General features: G+C 39.0%; 2 protein-coding genes across 4 annotated transcripts in view; one reads left to right on the top strand and one right to left on the bottom strand.

Annotated features, from left to right (window-relative positions):
• Nucleotides 1-4,049: 4,049 nt before the first annotated feature.
• On the top strand, nucleotides 4,050-15,138 carry LOC306870687 (transient receptor potential cation channel subfamily V member 1-like). 2 transcript variants are annotated; one of them, XM_079418106.1, is made up of 16 exons: nucleotides 4,050-4,362; nucleotides 6,576-6,799; nucleotides 6,886-7,043; nucleotides 7,449-7,601; nucleotides 7,791-7,928; nucleotides 8,087-8,385; nucleotides 9,090-9,260; nucleotides 10,649-10,822; nucleotides 11,073-11,168; nucleotides 11,290-11,360; nucleotides 11,676-11,841; nucleotides 12,028-12,094; nucleotides 12,383-12,693; nucleotides 12,832-12,953; nucleotides 13,172-13,275; nucleotides 13,368-15,138. In XM_079418106.1, exons 2-16 carry the CDS (start codon nucleotides 6,612-6,614, stop codon nucleotides 13,478-13,480), a joined length of 2,331 nt encoding a protein of 776 aa, XP_079274232.1. In that variant the 5' UTR covers nucleotides 4,050-4,362; nucleotides 6,576-6,611; the 3' UTR covers nucleotides 13,481-15,138. The 2 variants fall into 2 exon arrangements, with proteins under 2 accessions (XP_079274232.1, XP_079274233.1); XM_079418107.1 differs by having other exon boundaries at nucleotides 4,274-4,362; nucleotides 7,739-7,928.
• Nucleotides 15,139-15,479: 341 nt separating this feature from the next.
• Nucleotides 15,480-19,819, bottom strand: part of LOC306870688 (protein FAM222B-like) — a 51,596-nt gene continuing 47,256 nt past the window's right edge. For both annotated transcript variants that reach the window (XM_079418109.1, XM_079418108.1), the window contains exon 3: nucleotides 15,480-18,930. In XM_079418109.1, coding sequence (XP_079274235.1) covers nucleotides 17,228-18,930 — 1,703 coding nt within the window. In that variant the 3' untranslated portion in view covers nucleotides 15,480-17,227. The remainder of the gene's footprint in view (nucleotides 18,931-19,819) is intronic.

The raw sequence follows: 19,819 nt of genomic DNA, 5'->3' as shown, positions 1-19,819 counted from the left end.
TCCAGTCCAGACCAAGGGAACATGGAAGGCTGATAACTTAAAAAACACTGAAAGGGCGTAAATCCCTTAGAAGAGTGAGTGAGAGAATTTTGTGCGTATTCTTGATTTAGCCTCTCAACCTGACCTGTCCATTAGCCTGGGAATGATAGCCATATGTTTAGCTCGCAATTATGTCCAATTGCTTACAGAAAGCTTGCCATACCCAAGATGTGAACTGTGGCCTCCTTGGTGAAATAATGCCAACATTTGAGTGGGATTAGACAACATGCTTTAAAGAAGCGATCAATAATTAACAGAATAGTGGAGTGTAACCACTGGAACTGGGAAGGTTTGTGATGAAGTCCAAAGCCAAATGGGACCAGGGTTGCTGAGGAACTGGTAGGGGTTCCAGAAGACCAGCTGGGAGTTCCTGATGTGTTTTGGACTAAGCACACACACATTGCAAGATTTAACATACACAGTAACATAATTATGTAGATTGGGCCACCAGAAGAAGTTACGCAATAGTTCAATTGTCCATTGAATGGCAGGATGCCCAGAGATAAGAGATGTGTGAACTCTTTGCATGATTCATTGGCATAAAGACCTAGGGACGTAATGCTGGGCAGGTGGACATTCTGGGCTAACTCTGATACCCCTTTTCCACCAAAGCAGTTCCAGGTGTTAGTTCAGAGCCAGTGCTATTGCCGGTTCTTAGTTAGTTCGACTGGCGAGCCCTTTAAGAACCGGTTGCTTTTCCACAAGCTAGAGAGCCAATTCAGAGCCAGGTCTTACGTCACTGAATACGTTTCATGTTTCGGATCACTAGCGCGGCACAACAGGCATCTGTACAAAGCATCAGCGCCACGCAGATCGATCGATCGGCACACAACACACTAAAGCACCACGAGAGCGATCCAAAAGCATAAAGAGCCGTCTGCTTTCCAGTCGCTCCCGCAGCACCCGATATGCCTGCACCGAACGGTCCGCACAGCGCTGATCTATCCCGAACAAGCCTAAACAAACTATCAGCAATGGGGGATGTTGCGTTGCTATTGATGTTCATGGCTTTGCGAACCTACATCGGCATCCAAACACGGCGAATCAAACGTGTTAGCGTTTAGCTGCTATTTCAAATATGGCGGTCCAAGTTTCTGTTCGTCTTGTTGGTCACGGTAACCCCGCCCCCAGCCTCTGACGCAAGCGGTTCTTCCTTCTAGCCCAGAAATGTTGTGGTGCTACTTACGAACCGCTTTTCCTGGTTCGGAGCTGGTGCTTTGGATGTCGAAAAATAAAGAACCGGTTTGAAACTAGGCTCTGGCTCCGAACCAGCACTGGAACTGCCTTGGTGGAAAAGGGGTATGACTGTTGTTGTTTTTACAGTTCCTTAACAAATAGATGCTACAATAACTGAGGGAGGTAAAATAGGCCCTTGGCAACAAAAGTTTGAATTCAAATCTTTGTGATAGAGCCTAAGCTTTACCATTCCTGCTGCCTGGATGATAAATGACCGTGAACTGGAACCTCATAAAGCAATGACCAGCCTGACTGTCTTGGGTTAAGATGCTTTGCAGATTTTTGTGATCCATAATAACTACCTCCAGCCAGTGTCACTAAGAGTGCTGCTCATACGGTTGCTTATTACTCACATCATAGTTCCTTTCTGCACCAGTTAACTTTCTAGAGAAGAAAACACAAGGGAATAATTTACCTGGGTTTCCAGGTCTTTGAGATAAAACTACTCCAATACCAAAGTCGGATCCATTTCGACGATAGACGATCTGGATGTTTCAGTAGCCTATAGGAGCTGAGGTAAAGCTGTTTTTTAAGGTATCAAAGGCAGATTGAGTCCATGGCAGTTTCTTTGTTTTTCACTTGAGCAATGAAGTTAGAGGTGCTGCGATGGTACTGTAGTTACAGACAAACTTTCTACAGATGTTAGCAAATTCTAAGATCCTGTAATTCTTTTACTGTGATGTTGCCACTCGGTGACTGCCCTGAGTTTTGCGGTGTCCATCTCCACTCCTCTGTGACTGACCTTATAGCCCAGGTAGGTTGTGCTTGAGACATGGAATTCACATTTCTCTGCCTTGACATACAAATGGTTAGTCGGTAATCGAGACAGGACAGTTCTTACATGAGGGATGTGTTGCTCACTGGTCTTGGTCTCACTGGTAAATCAAAATGGCATCAATGTAGTCGGCAATGAAAATGATTTAGAATGTCACAGAAGATCTCATTTATAAAGGATTGGAACACAGCAAGCCATAACGAAGGCATAACCAAGTATTCATAGTGCCCTCTTGTGGTGAGAAAGCAGTCTTCCATTCATCTACTTCTCTGATTCTGATTAAATTATAAGCGCTGCGCAAATCTAATTGGAAGATGCTAATGAATTGGACTTAATAAGGCTGTCCAAATAGGCCTATGTATCGCTGCAGCCCGGAGACCTTCAAGTGGGAGGGACTTGCACCGCAAACAGGTTGGGAGATAGTAGGTTTAGGGTTGGGTTTGGTGTAGACCAGAGATAGGCAACTTCGGTACTGGAGGGCCAGTGTCCTGCAGAGTTTAGCTCCAACCATAATCAAACACACCTGCCTGTAACTTTCTAGTGATCTTGAAGACATTGATTAGCTTATTTAGGTGTGTTTGATTAGGGTTGGAGCTAAACTCTGCAGGACACTGGCCCTCCAGGACCGAAGTTGCCTATCCCTGGTTTAGACAATATGACAAATCCCACCCATTTGGAGCTGGCTCCGACCTCCGTTTATGCGTAACTCAGGCTGTCTCAACAAATTTAAAAAAGGAGGGGGTTGGTGCTAAATACAGTAGCCTATGGTAACTGTTGCACTGAAAGAAAAGAAAAAAATTCTGAAATGCTGGATAATACGTACAAGAACAATATTTCTGCTCTACCACAGCAAGTGGGAGCTGTTCAGAGCAAAAAGAAAAGCACATTTGAAATGGGTAATTATTATGGCAGCAACATGTAGTAGGCCTATGCAATACAATTTTAAAATATGTATTATATAGGCCTACACTTACATACATAAAAATATAAACCAAGCAGCTTTATGTTTACCTTATATAAAAAAGAGTTTACATTGACTTATTTCTGCTGACATCCATCATTTTGAGAGATGAAATTCAAGACAGAAAACCATTGCAACTATAGTCTGTGGCTATATATCGTGGCTATTTTCATATTTTTAAACAGGAGATTTAATAAGCAAATAATAAATAGTATATTACTAAATATGAATTCATTATTATTATTCCAGGTATATAACAATTTTATTTACAGAAGTAAACAATCATGTGTCTGGCCATGTGAGCAGTGCATTCCCAGTTTGAAGGATCACAGAACTTGCTTCTCCACTGAATAAATCCTCATCTGAATCTGGGAGTTTTATCACTTAGGTGCTATTACTCTCCATATAGGGCTTATTATGTCCTCTCAGAACCTGCAGGCTGCTGGGGTGAGGTGTATAATTGGCAGTGGCAGTGCTCTGTCATGTAACACAGTTTTGCAACAGGAAGTGGAGAGAATGTTTCCATTTTATGTAGTCTACGGAAAAGATGTTGACTCAGCAGTTGGACCTGCCAAAACTCCAAACAAAAGATATAACACTTAAGAACATGTTGGTCTCCCAAAACCATTGTGATGTAAAATACAAAACAATATATTTTTAAAGAATATTTCCGAATTCCATGAACAAAGCCTTGCAATGACAAAATATTTTTTACAATGTTCAGTGGCATTTTAAAATGTTAATAAACAGTTGGACTATATGTATCATCACATTTCATGCAAATCGACAGAATGCTAAGGTTTCATTTTGTTCACGGAATCTATGCACCTAAAAAACCATGATAGCACCAAAACCGCTTTCCTCTGCCACAGTCCTCCAGTATCATACAGGAAACCCTGCATGCTAAGAAAGTGAAATTGCTCAACAGAACAGTCTCAACAGATAAGTGTAGGTGACCTGAATGCTGCTCCAAACCAAACATTTTCTACTCAGAGGTACTTATTCGATATTAAATGCATTCCAGCACATTTGGGTAGTTAAGATATGTAGTAGAATATAGTGTTGCTAGATGAGAATTAAGCACTTTAAGGAGCTTGATGACTTCTAGTGCATTGTAAGGTATATGGATGATTATACATGAGCTACAAGGCGTGGGCATGGCAAAACATACGTAACAACATACTCAAAAAAATCAATACAACCCGCCTTTCTGGAAGGCTCTCAGTAACCTCAAAACATCTTGTCCTATCTTCCTCTCTGACACTGAGAGAGAGCAAGTTATCGTGCTTAAGGAATCCAGCTCATCGATACTGGTCACTTATTCTAATGGATTAAAAACAGAAATTAATTGGTGAGTACAAATGTTTTTTTTTTACAAAATTTACTCTTACATATTAAATAATTTAGGGCAATATTTAAATAAATTCAGATTTTGCTAGTGTAGCAAATCATATTAAAACCTGCAAAGTGTTTTTGTTTTGGTGCCAAATGCCTTTGGTTTCTTTAATTTTTATGGTTTTGTGATCTACTTCAGTCCATTTTGTTGCAGATCAGTTTTAACGTTTGTCATTTTTATAGCTTAAAATAACATGTGTGACTGTTTTTGCTCAACCCAAAACATGCTGAGTAAGTGCTAAATCTCATAATGTAATAAGTGAGATGATCTAAAGATGGTGTCTGTGTAATGTACAGTTTCCACTGTAATGTTATCTGAACCCATTTACAGAGAGGCCATGTCATAATATTTTACTAACTAAGACTATCCAGCATCTTGCAATTGCACATTAGGTCATCATCATCTAGCGTAAACAACATTAACTGATATAATTTGTCCATCAAATATCTGTTAGATTCTTTAACAATCTGTGCTGCCTCACCCATCGAGGAGTCTGCTTTCATATATGGATCGAATATGCTCAATTCTCTTCATGATTTAAAAATATCTCTAGCATCCTCGACACTCTTTCCTTACTTTGATATGCACATTAAACATGAATCCTTGTTTTGATAAATCCGAATAATGTTCAATGTCTATTTTATGGTTGTCTATTGTTTATAGTCTGTGCCTTAAATGAGGAACTGTGGCTGGATGCTCTCATGACTACATCTTATTACACATAATTACATTTCCCTAATGATTTCAGCAATTTGAGTTCTTATATAATGTGAGATACAAATATGCTCAAATGTTCAAAGTCATATATATAACTAGTGAAACTAATTTTGTCCCCTTGTTTAACTGGTGTTTGAACCAAAAAGGCACATTAAGATGATCCATTAGCTCTTATTCTCACAGCGCTAGCTATTAATAGAATTATTTTATAAATGAAGTGTAATTTAAATGCTCTTAGCAGAAAGGACAATCACTGAAATAGCATCCAAGCATAATTAGTGATGTTATCTGGTATTAAAATGTCACATTAGCTTATAATAGTACAATTTAAACTGATTCATTTAAAAAAATAAATAAAGAGCTTCTAGAGACTTAAATACAAACCAGCTTTGTGAGATATGCATGGTAAAATGTCTCAAGATAGATCACATATATACTGAGGAACCCGATCAAAACAGAGCTGAGTGTTAATAGCTAATTGTTTCCGTGGACATTTATCTATTTTTGACATTACCCAAAGACAGTGTAATGCAGTTTCTTAATGCAGGACTACTATTTCCTCTCACTGCCATTTAGAGAATGTAATTGTATATGAAGCCATTTACAAAGATGCTAAGTTATAATATTCTGAATCTACAGTACAGAACATCCAATGCATTGGATACTGCATTTTGCCTGAAATGCATTTCCATGTATTCTCAGGGAAAGTTTTCCTTGATGGGACAATAATGGCACATTCCCTGGATGGGATCATATAGCATGTAACAGCATGAAGAGATATCAATAATTCAGTTAGCAAGGGTCTATTAGAGTCTGCAACTCTTTGCACCATCTCTACTTGCACATATAAACTGAAACTGCTAAGTTTTGTTTTTTTGGCATGTAAATGAATCCACGGTTTTGCTTTGATTTGTTTGTTGTGTACCAAAGAAAACCACAGATCCATTAGATGGTTTATATAGGCCTATGTGGTCTTATAATCAGAACTGCATATCACATCTCCATAATTATTCTAGCTTTTTTTATGACGAGTTCTAGCAATGAGATACACATTAACTTCAGCCAAATATAACAGTGAAGGTAGTTCTGCATTTCCTTCAACTTCAACTGTCACAGAGTTTCCATGGATCATTTGTGACCCCTTCCTCTTTTAATGGTGTTTAAAACTAGAATGTTGAAATGTGATGATCCATTATAACACTCAAGCAGCTTCTACTCTTAGAAAAGCAGCTCTTAGTCTACATTACATAAAAAAATCAATTTGACTGGTCACAAAGGAAGAAAGATTTAGTAATTATCATTAAGCACAATTCCTCGTTTTGAAGCTAGTTAGTGTAAGAATGTTCCATTTGCTTATAAAAGTAAAATTGCTAATTGAGGTCTATTTCCTAGACCTTATTTGTATGAAATAGAAAGCTAATGTCCTGTATCTGTAAACGATACCACTACAGCTTTAATTTCTGCTGAATAACTAAGAAGACAACACTATGACTAAATCAAGAGACAGCAGCCCCACATTCTTCCTGGAGACGGATGACCTGACAGAGGAGGAAAGGTCAAAGGCCAAACAGACGAAGAAAGGTGCCTCAAAGGACAAGAGGCCTATGGATTCTAACTACCTGGATGAGACAGAGGAGCCTGCACACAGAATTAAATTTAACCTACACTTTGACAGGTAAGGGGCCTCCTTAAACCACACTGGTGTGTATGATTAAGATCATGTGAGAAATCCTTACTTTATCAGATACATTCTGCACACAGGGGAATCAGAAATGTGAAAGAGGAACCAGCTCAGCAGGACAGTGAGAGGTTTACCCTCAAGAGGCTGTTTGATGCCGTGTCCAGTGGCGATGTGTCTAAACTGCAGGGTTTACATCAGTACCTGCACAAAAACATGAAACGGCTCACCGACTCGCAATGTAATTGTATTCAACGACAAATACCGTTGAAATTTTTGGGGTTGGTAAGATTTTTGAAAGTCTGCTGTGTTCACCAAGGCTGCATTTATTTAATCTAAAATACAGTAAAAACAGTAATATTATGAAAATGTTCCACTTTAAAATTTTATTTATTCCTGCGATGGCAAAGCTGAATTTTCTAATTCTAATATGCTAATTTAGTGCTCACTGTGCAAACTGAAAACCATGACTTTTGATCAATTTAATGTGTCCTTGCTGAATAAAGTATTTATAAAAAATAAATAAAAAATCTTACTGACCCCAAACTTGTGAGTGGTAGAATGTACAAAGAATACACAGAAGAGTACTGTGAATTCATGACAGATATTTATTAAATAATGAAACTGTTTTTTATATTGTCTTTAGATAAGTCCAATGGAAAGACAGCCCTGCTGAAAGCACTTTTAAATTTGAGAGAAGGCGAGAATGACACTATTGAACATCTGCTGGAAATTGCAGAGAAATTGGGAGATTTAAAGCAATTTGTCAATGCTGCTTACACAGACGGTTTCTACAAAGGTCAGAGCCATGGCTTCATATTACATAATGTTTTTATTAGTGTAATTATTATCAAGAGGTATATACTGTATGAGCTAAAACCTTATATTTGTAATTTCATTTTTAGAACTCAACACAATATTGATTATATTTAACAGGTTGTCCAACCCATCCATTTTACAATGTTATTGACTGATCTCTTTGAGACAGGTCAGACAGCACTCCATGTTGCAATTGAACGGAGGAGTGTAAAATTTGTACAGATGCTGGTTAAAAAAGGGGCTGATGTCCATGCTAAGGCCTGTGGGAAATTCTTTCAGCCCAATCAAAAAACATGCTTCTATTTTGGTAGGTCTAAGGGTATGGTTAAACTTTTACAATATTGATATAATTTATACAGTAAAAATGCAAGTCATTTCCAATTTCTACTTAATGTTCCCAATGTTACTGACCCATTTTTGTGGGGACCTGGGCTTACCTGCATCGTTTACAAATTTTGTGCACAGGTGAGCTGCCCTTGTCGCTGGCAGCTTGCACTAATCAGCCAGACATTGTGGACTTCCTTATGAACAACACTTACCAGGCGGTGGATGTCAGGGAGAGGGACTCTCATGGAAACACAGTGCTTCACGCACTAATATCCATAGCTGACAACAGTCCTGAAAACACAGAGTTTGTCATTGCCATGTATGACCACATCTTAATCAAAGCCGACCAACTTCACCCCAAGATCAAGCTGGAGGAAATTGAAAATAATGAAGAACTCACCCCACTCACACTAGCTGCCAAAACAGGAAAAGTGGGGGTAAACCTGAATTTTTCTGGTGTTTACTGATTGTTGAATATCCAAGATAATGAACAATTAATGTTGAACCAGAATTTATTTGAAGCAGTGTGTATTTCTTAAGTGTCAGTTCTGTTTTTGGATGTTCCTGATTTTGTGTAGATGATTACTCCTCATGTGATTTGAGATGTTATTTCCCTTCAGCACATGGCATTACATCAGACACCACACTGATTCATAGGGCATCTTTACACAGCTGAGTTAAAGCTTCTCTGTGCCTGCTTAAAATTCAGTGTAAAGACACAATGCTGCATAAACTCCTGACTAAATTATGCCAGCTCAGACCCACATCAGCCCCTAGTATTAAGGTATACAGTTAATCGCTGCATTTGTGCCACCTCTCAGCAGCATTAAAACAGTCTGTGTAAAGGCACCTAAACATTAGGCTACTTCAGAAGCTCTTCTGTGCCACCTTAACAGTGTACATTTTTAACAGTCATGTAGTCTACAGTGACTGTCATAACCTTTACTTTCACCTAAACTAAATTTTTTATTTATTGTATTGCTTTTGTTCTGTATTTTAGCTGATGCAGTTGCTGGCCTGGCTGATTACTAAAATTAGTGCACTGCCAAAAGACAAGGGACTAAATAGAACTTTTGTAATTAGTATATTTTGTAAAGAGCCTGATACAATCATTCAGATTTCATTTTCATTTGTCAACTAGCTGTTAAAGCACATCGTGCAGCGGGAGTTTAAGGGGTGCCGCCATCTGTCACGGAAGATCACGGAGTGGGCCTACGGTCCAGTGTGCTCGTCGCTGTATGACCTCGCCTCTCTCGACACCCACGACAAGATCTCCGCGCTGGAGATAATCGTTTATGGCAGTGAGATTCCTGTGAGATGACATGCTGCTAACGTGATACTAATTAATTATAGCAGTACTTCCCAAACCTGTCCTGGAGGACCCCCTGGCCTGCACATTTTGTATGTCTCCCTAATCAGACACACCCAATTTGGTTCTTGCAGTCTCTACTAACGAGTTGATGAGTGGAATCAAGTGTGTTAGATAAGGGAGACATACAAAAGATGCAGGGCAGGGGGGCCTCCAGGACAGGTTTAGGAAGCACTGAATTATAGAATCTAAAATGTACACTATATTGCCAAAAGTATTGGGTCACCACCTTCTAATGAACAGGTTTGACTACTTTAGTAATTTCTATGAGAACAAATCTTAATGTTTAAGCATATAAATATATTCTTGGGAATTGTGTGCTTCTAATTTTATAGCAACAGTTTGGACAGGACCCTTTTCTATTCTAACATGACAGTGCCTCTGTGTATAAGGCACGGTTCAAGAAGACATGATTGATTCAGTCAGTGTGGAAGAACTTGACTGGTCTGCAGAAAGCCAAGTCCTGATCCCAGCTGAACACCTCTGGTGTGACTCTATATGCAGACCTTGAGCCAAAAACTCATCACCAAACACCAATGACTTGTACATACGGGTACTGTCACTTTAGACACGATGGAAATACAATTTTTAAATGCATGAATTATGTTTCCATCTTTGTTGCCACAGTTTTGTTAGTGCCTTTTTCTGTTCTAAAGAAGGGGGTGTCCCAACACTTTTGTCCTTATAGTGTCTATACAAGTCATTGGTGTTTGGTGATGAGTTTTTGGCTCAAGGTCTGCATTTAAAGTCACACCAGAGGTGTTCAGCTGGGATCAGGACTTGGCTTTCTGCAGACAAGTCAAGTTCTTCCACACTGACTGAATCAATCATGTCTTCTTGAACCGTGCCTTATACACAGAGGCACTGTCATGTTAGAATAGAAGAAGGTTCTGTCCAAACTGTTTCTATAAAATTAGAAGCACACAATTCCCTAGAATATCATTATATGCTTAAACATTAAGATTTGTACTCATAGAATTTACTTAAGTAGTCAAACATGTTCATTAGAAGGGGGTGACCCAATACTTTTGGCAATATAGTGTATATATTAGACCAGAGGTGGGGAACATTGATCCTGGAGGGCCGGTGTCCCTGTAGAGTTTAGCTCCAACCCTAATCAAACACACTTGAAGCAGCTAATCAAGGTCTTCAGGATGCAGTTTGGTATTTTTTTTCCCATGGTTTTTTTAGGGTTGGAGCTAAACTCTGCAGGAGAGTGGCCCTCCAGGATCAACGTTCCCCACCTCTGTATTAGACTTTACTACTCCATTGAAGCAAAATGTTTCATTTTAAAGAAGTTGATAGCAACATGTTATTTGATCTGATTTCAGAATCGCCTCGAGATGCTCCGTATTGAGCCATTTAACCGATTAATTGAGGAGAAGTGGGAGAAATTTGCGAAACGGATGTTCTTGTTCAATTTTATCGTTTATGTTATCTACCTTTTCATCTTCACTGCAGTAGCTTATCACCGAGAAGCAGGGAAGGACTTTAACAACAGCCAAGTAGGTATACAGCCCAGAGGTGGGGACCCAAAACCCTGCCCCTTTGACGTTCTGCTGCTTCATTTGGTGCATTTGCATTTACAGAGAAAATAATAAAAGTAATTTTAGGGAAAATATGCATAATGACATTAACCAGACAATGAACTTATTCCGGTTAAGTGTCTAATTCAAAGTATGCTTAAATGTGGCTTTGTGAATGCTGTGAATGATTCATTATTTGATCCCCACTCTTTTCTTTCAATCATTAAAGCCTCCATATCCTTATAGAAAAGGTAGCGAAGGGTATCTGCTTCTGACAGGACACATCATAACTACCATTGGAGCACTTTACTTCTTTATTAGAGGGGTATGTATCCAATGCTGTTGTTTTAAAAACAAATTCATATATAATCTTCATATACAAAATGACCCCCCCCCCCCCAACCCCCTTTGTTTACAGAAATGACTAAATTCCTTTATCTTTTAAGTTAATAGATATGTTGAGGAAGCGTCCAGGATTTCAGTCCCTGGTCATAGATGGATACACCGATCAGCTTTTGTGAGTCCTTTCACTCTCTAATATTTATTTCAGCATTAATAATTTATTTAGCAGTCTTTGTTTTTACTTCAGTATTATTTTTTTCTCAAATATAGATCAATATGCTTGAAATTACATTATTTGCCAATAATTCTACTAGCTAGGGTTAGGGTTTAAACTTATCAAATGGCTGACTTTTTTGAAATCATATATGTACTCTATATTCACATCACACAGCTAAATTGCACTTGTAAAACTAATTTTTATGCTACAAACAGTAATCTTCAAGTGTATACATTCATTGTTTACTCCTCATAAGACTTTTTGTTGAATTAGTTTTCTGCAGGCCGTGCTCTTCCTGGCTTGTGCTCTTCTGTACTGTTTTGGTAATGATGAATATCTGGCCTGCCTAGTTTTATGTCTTGCCTTGAGCTGGGTAAATCTACTCTACTTCTCCAGAGGGTCCAAAAATATGGGAATCTACAGTGTCATGATACAAAAGGTGAGGGATAATTGTCTTTCTGATCGTCCTGTAGAATGTTAGTAAAGTATGGTTTGTGTAGCGCTGTAGAAAGATGCTATGCAACACTTAATTCCTCATTGTAGTGTAGACTAATCCTCATAGTTCAGCCTTTTTAGCTACTTCATGTTTGTATGACACACTCTCACACTGTTTAATTGTTGTCAGATGGTTCTTGGGGAAATTCGTCGATTCCTTGTCGTGTACTTGGTCTTCCTCATTGGATTCTCTGCAGGTATATTTGCATACATTCATGAATGTTCTTGACTATTTTATTACAATTCATTTCATATTTATCTCAACATAAACATTTTCCAATTGTTCCAACTGTTTAAAAGTTTGGGTCAGTGAGTTTGTCTGAAAGAAACCAATACTTTTATTCAGCAAGGATGCATAAAGTTGATCAGAAGTTGACTCATAAATTGTTACCAAAAAATATATATTTCAAATAAATGGTGTGCATTTGAACCTTCAGTTCCTCAAATGTTTCATGTGTTTTAATGGTTTGTTTCTTAATCAACAGCCGTGGTAACTCTCCTTGATGATCGACCTAGTAAAGGACGGTCGTTTTTTACTCCTATTAATGGAAGTGAAAACTGTAAGAAGCCCTCATTTCAGGGCATCTACTTCACCACTCTGGAGCTGTTCAAGTTTACGATTGGCATGGGAGATCTGGAGTTCACCGATCAATATCAATATATAGAAGTCTTCTATATGCTGCTAATTCTGTATATAGTGTTAACTTACATTTTGTTGCTGAACATGCTGATCGCTCTGATGAATCAAAGAGTGGAGGAGATGTCCGTAGAGAGTGCCAACATCTGGAAACTACAGGTGAAATCAAAGGCAATGTTAAAGCTGTTAAAATGTTAAAGCCCATTTCTGCATAACCTGTAAGTCCTTGAAATGATTCAGTGGGCAAAATGGCTGTAATGGTTTGCCATTTTGTTTGTTATTCATTGTTATTCACAGCGTGCAATCACCACTTTGGACATGGAGTGGATTCTTCCCCGCTGTCTGAAGACAAGGCTGCGCTCCGGGAAAGAAAAGGACCTAGGCGGGGGGCAGGAGCCTGATAGACGCTGGTGTTTTAGGTGACCCTGGTGGCTTCCACCCAAAACCACAAAATCTGAAGTTTGCATGTGTCCCCTATTTAAAAATGGATGTTTAATTTTTTGAAAAGAGGATTTTAGCATGTAAACAAGCATAATACATAATAATGCACACTTACTCTGTATTGATCTGTGTTTACTGTCAAACACACTTGAGTGAAATCTTAAGCAATAATTGAATTGTGCCCTCTTTCTTTCAGTGTGGAGGAAGTCAACTGGAACCAGTGGAACAGAAACCTGGGTGTAATTACTGAGGACCCTGGGAAATGCCTGCCTTTACCTTCCCCAACTAAACTTCAGAGAGGTAGTCAATGCTAAAGAAATATATATGTGTGTGTGTGTGTGTGTGTGTGTGTTTATTTTAATCCTACATCATATCATGTGTATTGGTTACAGAGCTCAACCAGCGTGGACTACTGAAAACGTTCAGTAAACGTTGGACACAGAGACAACAACGCAGAGATGTACATGAGCTGAGTCCTCTAGCTGAGACCTCTAGCTCCGTCTGATGCTTTTATAATCCGTAATCTGTGGTTAATTTATTAAAGAACAAATATTATACACCGCAAAGGTAATTCCTGTTATGCATAACATCTTTTTAACTGTAATTAAAAAAAAATATGCATGTGTTTAATTATGAAAGCATTTATATAACATCATATATAGCCAATTCTTTTTTTATTGAGAGTTAGCTAAAATAAAACTGTCCATTTTGCTGTAGTTGGATCAGCTTTTTAAATTTTGATATCATACTATAATGTTTTTAGTTTTATCAAACAGGATGTTTTAGACACAAACCAATGTCACAAAACAAAATTAATCTCAAACCGTCATTTTGGTTAGAGGACGTTTTTTTTTGTTTTGTTTTTTGATTGGAAAATTAAGAATAGTTGGTAATTGTGCATTACCTCAAACATGCAATGATTAAAAATATATCTCATATTCAACCAATGTTCACTTAATTGTGATCAAACAAAATATGTTTTCCATATTTAAAAAATATGGATATTAAAAACGGTTTAACTATTACATTAACACTTAAAATCTAACACAAAAATAGCCAAAGTAGGCTATACAATTTTAACACTTAAAATACTCAACTCAATAACATTTAATGTCTCTTCAATCATTTAAATGTTTCTATATACGAGGATACAACAATATATATAAAAATGACGAGTTAAGACATAAAAATCAGACTGCATGAGAATGACCCTCGCGCACCTTTTGTACGCAAAACGTTTGAACGTTGGCAATAGACATTTTTTATTTCAGAACAAATGTTCTCATTGATTGAGTGATTGGAAGCATGTGATATAATTTGCATATTCAGGTCACTTTTTTTAAAAAGCATAACGTAAGATCATCTGGACTGATGTTATGGGCAACGTGCAAACCGTGTATATATCTCCCTCTTGTGGTGTCGCGTGGGGCTATTTTGTGACTGATGTGGCACAACGGAGACCTCCAACCGATAAACATCACAGGTTGATGCAAATAAGGTCCAGGCACAATGAATCACTGTACATAACATCAGTATACTTATTGCCACTATAATTAAATGTCCACAAATTCGTTACCTATTTTACTGGCCAATAACGCACCGTTCATTTAAATTCAGTGAAAGATGGCTGATGTCCTGCTGTGCTCTCATTTATATAACTAAAATTCACATCCGCACCAGACAGCTTAAATGCGTCGACCTGCCTATTCTGCGTCACTTCCGGCGCCGTATCCCTTTGATATATAGAGCCATTGAATAAAACAAGCTGCAATCGTGCATAACTGAGACAGCCAGGGGGAAAAGTGGCCCCACTCGGACTGGGAGCCGTTTTCTCTCTAAATGTTGACTTTCCAGTCCTGAATAAGAACTGAACTTCCTTTCTTTTAAGTTATTAGAGGAGTTTCTCTAAAGTTTTATCTCATGATGTGGCATTTTAACAGATTTATTAAATTCAACTGTGCACAAACACTGTATTCTGAGAAACTACGGAATGTTGTTTTACTCCATATAGTAGGCTACCTGTTAATGGACGTATAAGCTTTGTAAAGATGTTGTGAACGATTTATATTGTGAAGTGATACCAAAAAAAAAAAAAAAAAAAAAAAAAAAAAAAAAAAAAAAAAAAAAAAAAAAAAAAGTCAGAATTAAATTCAATGGATTATGCAAAACCGTAAAGCCTTGTTTATTCCAGATGTTTAAATCCATGGCCAGAGTCAAAGATATGCTGACCGTTTCATTTTAAGTTATGTACTAGCTGTGTGATTTTAGCAGCCCTTGGACAATCCCTCAGAATCTGTTTAGTGATTTAGATGTGACAGTAGCAAAGGTTACGTTGGTTTGCTTTACCTGAAATTGCGAGAGTAAACCGCCCTGTTCTCGTTTCTTAAAACAAGACCACTGTCGAAAAAATCTTTGAAGACCATATGAGGGTATACATAGGGTGACTAATCCAAGGTCGAAGTTTTTGCAGCTTTTGAGCAATAAACGGGAATCGAGTCATACATGAAAGCATAAATTAGAACTTTATTTTATTACAATATTACTAAAAAGAGTAGCACAACTCACACTCTTCAGATTCTTCCCACGCATTCAATTGACAGCCACAGAGTGACACATACGAGAAAGGCTTCTAGAAGCTTCCTCTAATTTCACAGCAATTGCAAAAAAAAAAAAAAAAAAAAAAAAAAAAATTAATCTAGTTCAGAATTATAAAATGGCACAAATTGCAAAACTGAAGCTTTGAAACATGGAATAAAAAGACTTATAGCCCAGAACTACACAGCTATAAAACAATGACGATAAAATATTCTTTCTTCGTTTACATTATAAAGTAATTCTAAAGAATTGCTTTTCTATTCAACAAAAGCTTGAGTTAATAAAAATAAACAAGGAAAAATGCTGTTCCTTTAGAGTCTATTTTTCAAAATCAGAATTCATTATACCTTTATTAGAATCATGCTTGTTGTCAAAGGAAAGTCCAAGGACCAAATACTTAAGGCTTCATGAGGGCTGTTGAGGGGAGGCAAACCAACAGCGAGTCAAGACAAACTGACCCACCAGCACACACCCCATTCACCATCGCACACACATGCACTCATCACATACACATTCATACACCGTTATTACACTTCTTTAAAGTTACAGCAGTACAGTAGTTAAGCCAGTGTACAATAAAATAAGCAATTCACCTGCTGTTTCACCTTTGACTTTTAAAAAGACCTCATTAATTTAACCAAAAATGATCTTGCAAGTGATCAATCTGGTCAATTCAAGCACACTTCACAAAAGAATCAGTAGCCACTCCTACATTATTATAAAAGGATGAATTAGAAAATGCAGGCTCATAAACCCTTGATTTGGTACATAGTTTCTACATCATAGTATTAGTAACAAGCCTACAGACACCACCTTCAGTAGTATGTTTAGTCCTGCAAACCCACGTACAACTAAACAACATAAGACCCACCTGAAACGGCACAACTCATCTATACAATTCAAGTAGTAGTTTCTCATATGTTAAGAAATAAAGGGAGTATAATGATCAGGTAAAACAAAAATGGCCCAGCTTTAACATTAAAACAAATTTAGCTCTTCTCGTTTGGAAAACACAGACAAGAGCTTTCAACCTAGAAACAGTCTGAAAGGACCAGTGACTGGCATATTCCCGCATAGCTCAGACACTGGGAAGAAAAATAAATAAATAAAAGAGACAACGAATGTGTCAAGCTGAAGAGGGAAGTGCTTCGAGTCTGTCAGCCATCTTGATCTTGTAAGACAGGCTCAAAACAAAGATCTGTCAAATGAAAGCAAGTTGGTCGTCCAATGAACAGAAGGCCTGGTGATGTATTTCACAAGACATATATTATAAAGTAAGCACTAACACAAGAAAGACGTTCATAAATAACCCTGGAGCACTTGAGATCCGGGTAACTGGAAATAGATAGAGAATTGAAAAAAATAAAAATAAAATAAAAAAAATCCCTTTAGTGCCTTAGAAAAGCACTTGTTAAAAAGGAAAAAAAAAAAAAATTGATCACTTGCAAGATTAATAAAGAAAAAAAAACCAATACAAACATGTCTAATGAAGAGCAGTGTTTTGTGTTGTTTCATCAACAATCATCCTTGAGATTTTGAGCTCATTAAGTTCCTCTCGTAATGTAATTTCATTAAGACTAACAGGAGGTGTCGAGGATGCACGTGTGTGGCTGACGTCACTGAGGAGAGACTGTGTCTGAGGCTTGTGGGCTGAAGCTTATCTGTACCCTGGGTGCTGGCCTTGCATCTCAGAGGGGGGGACCACTACCCGGCCCATAGGGGGTGGCCTGTGCATTTTCCCCATCAGGATGAGATTCTGATCTCGGAAGCAGGGCGTCTGGAAGTCCCCTCCCATGCAATCTGATGATGTTTGCATCAGATTAGTCTGCCCTATTAAGGCACCCCCTACAAATCGGTAATGGGCCGCCGCTCCCGTGGGGGCACAGTCCATCCCTGGGGTGGGGTTGGTATTGCCTGTGCCAGTCCCATGGAAGGGCACGAGGAGGTCCTGCGAGCCAGAGCTGTCGCTATTGGGCGTGGGAAGAATACTACCCCACCCCGGTGGCTGGTGGTAGTACTGCCCGTTGGTGTAGTGTGTCACCGCTCCTGGGGGCATTGCATTGTTGCTGTTGGCAAGTGGCGGCGAGGGGCTGGAGGGTTTCATGGCATAAGGCTGCCCCATGCCCATTTCTGGGGGATAGGTAATGCCCTTGCAAGGGAGTCCAGGGTCACGATTCGGGGGTTTGCAGGGGTGTCTGCCCCCTTCCGAGATGTGCTGAAGGTGAGCGAGTTGATGCGGAGTCCAGGACCTCATATGCGGCTGATGGAGATTTTGCTGCGGTTGATGGCTTTGATGGTGTAGGTGCTGTTTTATATCGTTGTGATACATGTGGTTCATCGTGGCCATGTTATGCGGAGGCATCGCACTCACTGGCGCAGAAGCAGTCACTTTATCAGGAGGTCCAATAGCACATGATGGGTGCATGAGGCCAGGAGCAAGAGCATTAGGGTTTCCTGCATGCACCGAGACTCGAGAACTGGCGTTGATGAGTAGATTTCGACTAATGGGACTGGGGTTGGCGATCTGCCCTTCACACATTGATGTGGCACTGGCGCCCTGAGCCCTAGCCTGGCAGAACTGGCTTATCTGGTGCACTATGCTGTTTAAGTCCGCCTGACGGCCCTGGTGGAGCCCTCCGGCCATGGACAATGGAATGGTTGAGGTAGAAACAGTCACGTTAGGAGGGGCGTCTGCAACCGGCAACTTCCGAGGACCCACCTGTAGGCTTGCAGGGGGGTTCTGTAGGTGCTGCTGAGGAAGCAGAATAGCTGAAGGTTGGTGGGCACCAGGGTGGGCACCAGGGTGGCCTAAAGGCGCGTGGGACAGAGTCTGGGGCCTTGGAAGGCCCTGGGGTTGCTGTGGCATGGAGGAGGAAGGTCGGTGTCCGAGTCCTTGGTGTGCAGGCCCAGGCTGTTGCAACGTTTGGAGATTCGGAGGGTGTGGAGGAAGCCCCTGCGGATTCTGGGACGCTCTGGGAGGCCCCTGTGATGGGTGGTGCAGGTTTAAAGTGCTGGCCGAGGTGGCTGCATAAGGGCCGCCGGCAGCATTCATTATCACCTCCGGGTGCAGACGTGCCCGTGTGCCGTCAAAGTCCTTGATGACACCCTTGATGAGGGGCACTTTAACGATGGCAAGGAGACCGGTCTTGGCAGAGGTCTGAGAGGAGGGGTAGGGACTGTATCGGGGGCCAGCGGTATCAAGTCCGTTGACTGTGCGACTAACGTGGTTCCGCTGAGGGACTTTAACGCTGTTGGGGAAGATCTTAATGGTGAGTGGATTGTTGGCAACCTTTTTAGCATAAGCATCCAATTCCGCAGGGGTTGGATACGGAGCAGATCTCATCCTTTGTGGAGTGTCCCCTATATGAAGGAAAAAGGGACAAAAAGGAATTAAAGACAATACCAACTCATTGTCCACTATATTCAAGTCATGTATGACCTCTTAATTTTGTACACAGCAGGGTAAGCAAGACAATGGAAACAAAGTACAACAAATATTGGGAAGTGCATCAGAACATTTTAATTTTATAAATTACTATTCAAAAGTTTAATAAATTTTTTTATTTAGCAAGATTGTATTTCATTGATCAAAAGTTACAGCAAAGAATTATAAACTTTACAAAAGTTTCAGTTCAAATAAAGTTTGTTCTTTTGAAATTTATATTCAAAAGAATCCTTAATGTATCAGGGATTCCACGAAAATATTAAGCATCACAAATGTATTCAACATTGATAATAATACATGTTACTTGAGCACCAAATCAGCATATTAAAATTATTTCTAAAGGATCATGTGACACTGAAGACTCAAGTAATAGCTGCTGAAAATTCAGCGTTGTAATAATCTTATATAAAAATCTTAATAAAAACCAGTTATTTTAAATTGTAAAATATTTCACAGTGTTACTGTTTATACTGTATTTTTGATCAAGTGCAGCCTTGGTAAGCATAAGAGACTTATTTATATAAATATAAATCTTACTGACCACAAACATTTAGTGTAGAAGTAGTGTACATCTGTCAAAAGTCTGAAGCACACTTGACTGAATTTGTTTCTCGATATTAAAATTAATCATGAGATCTATATAATTTAACTTTTTTGCTCACTACCAATTTCTATTCATTATCATTTCACTGTTTTGATGACCTCACTATTATTCTAAAGCATGAAAGAGATAAGAATTTTCATAAGACATTGTTTAACCTCTTTCAAGTAACAATTTCATGTGCACAAATATACAAGTGACAA

Source organism: Barbus barbus, assembly GCF_936440315.1.
Source record: "Barbus barbus genome assembly, chromosome: 6".
Lineage (NCBI taxonomy): Eukaryota > Metazoa > Chordata > Actinopteri > Cypriniformes > Cyprinidae > Barbus > Barbus barbus.
Note: the sequence above shows the minus strand (reverse complement) of the source record. Positions and strands in the feature narration are given on the sequence as shown.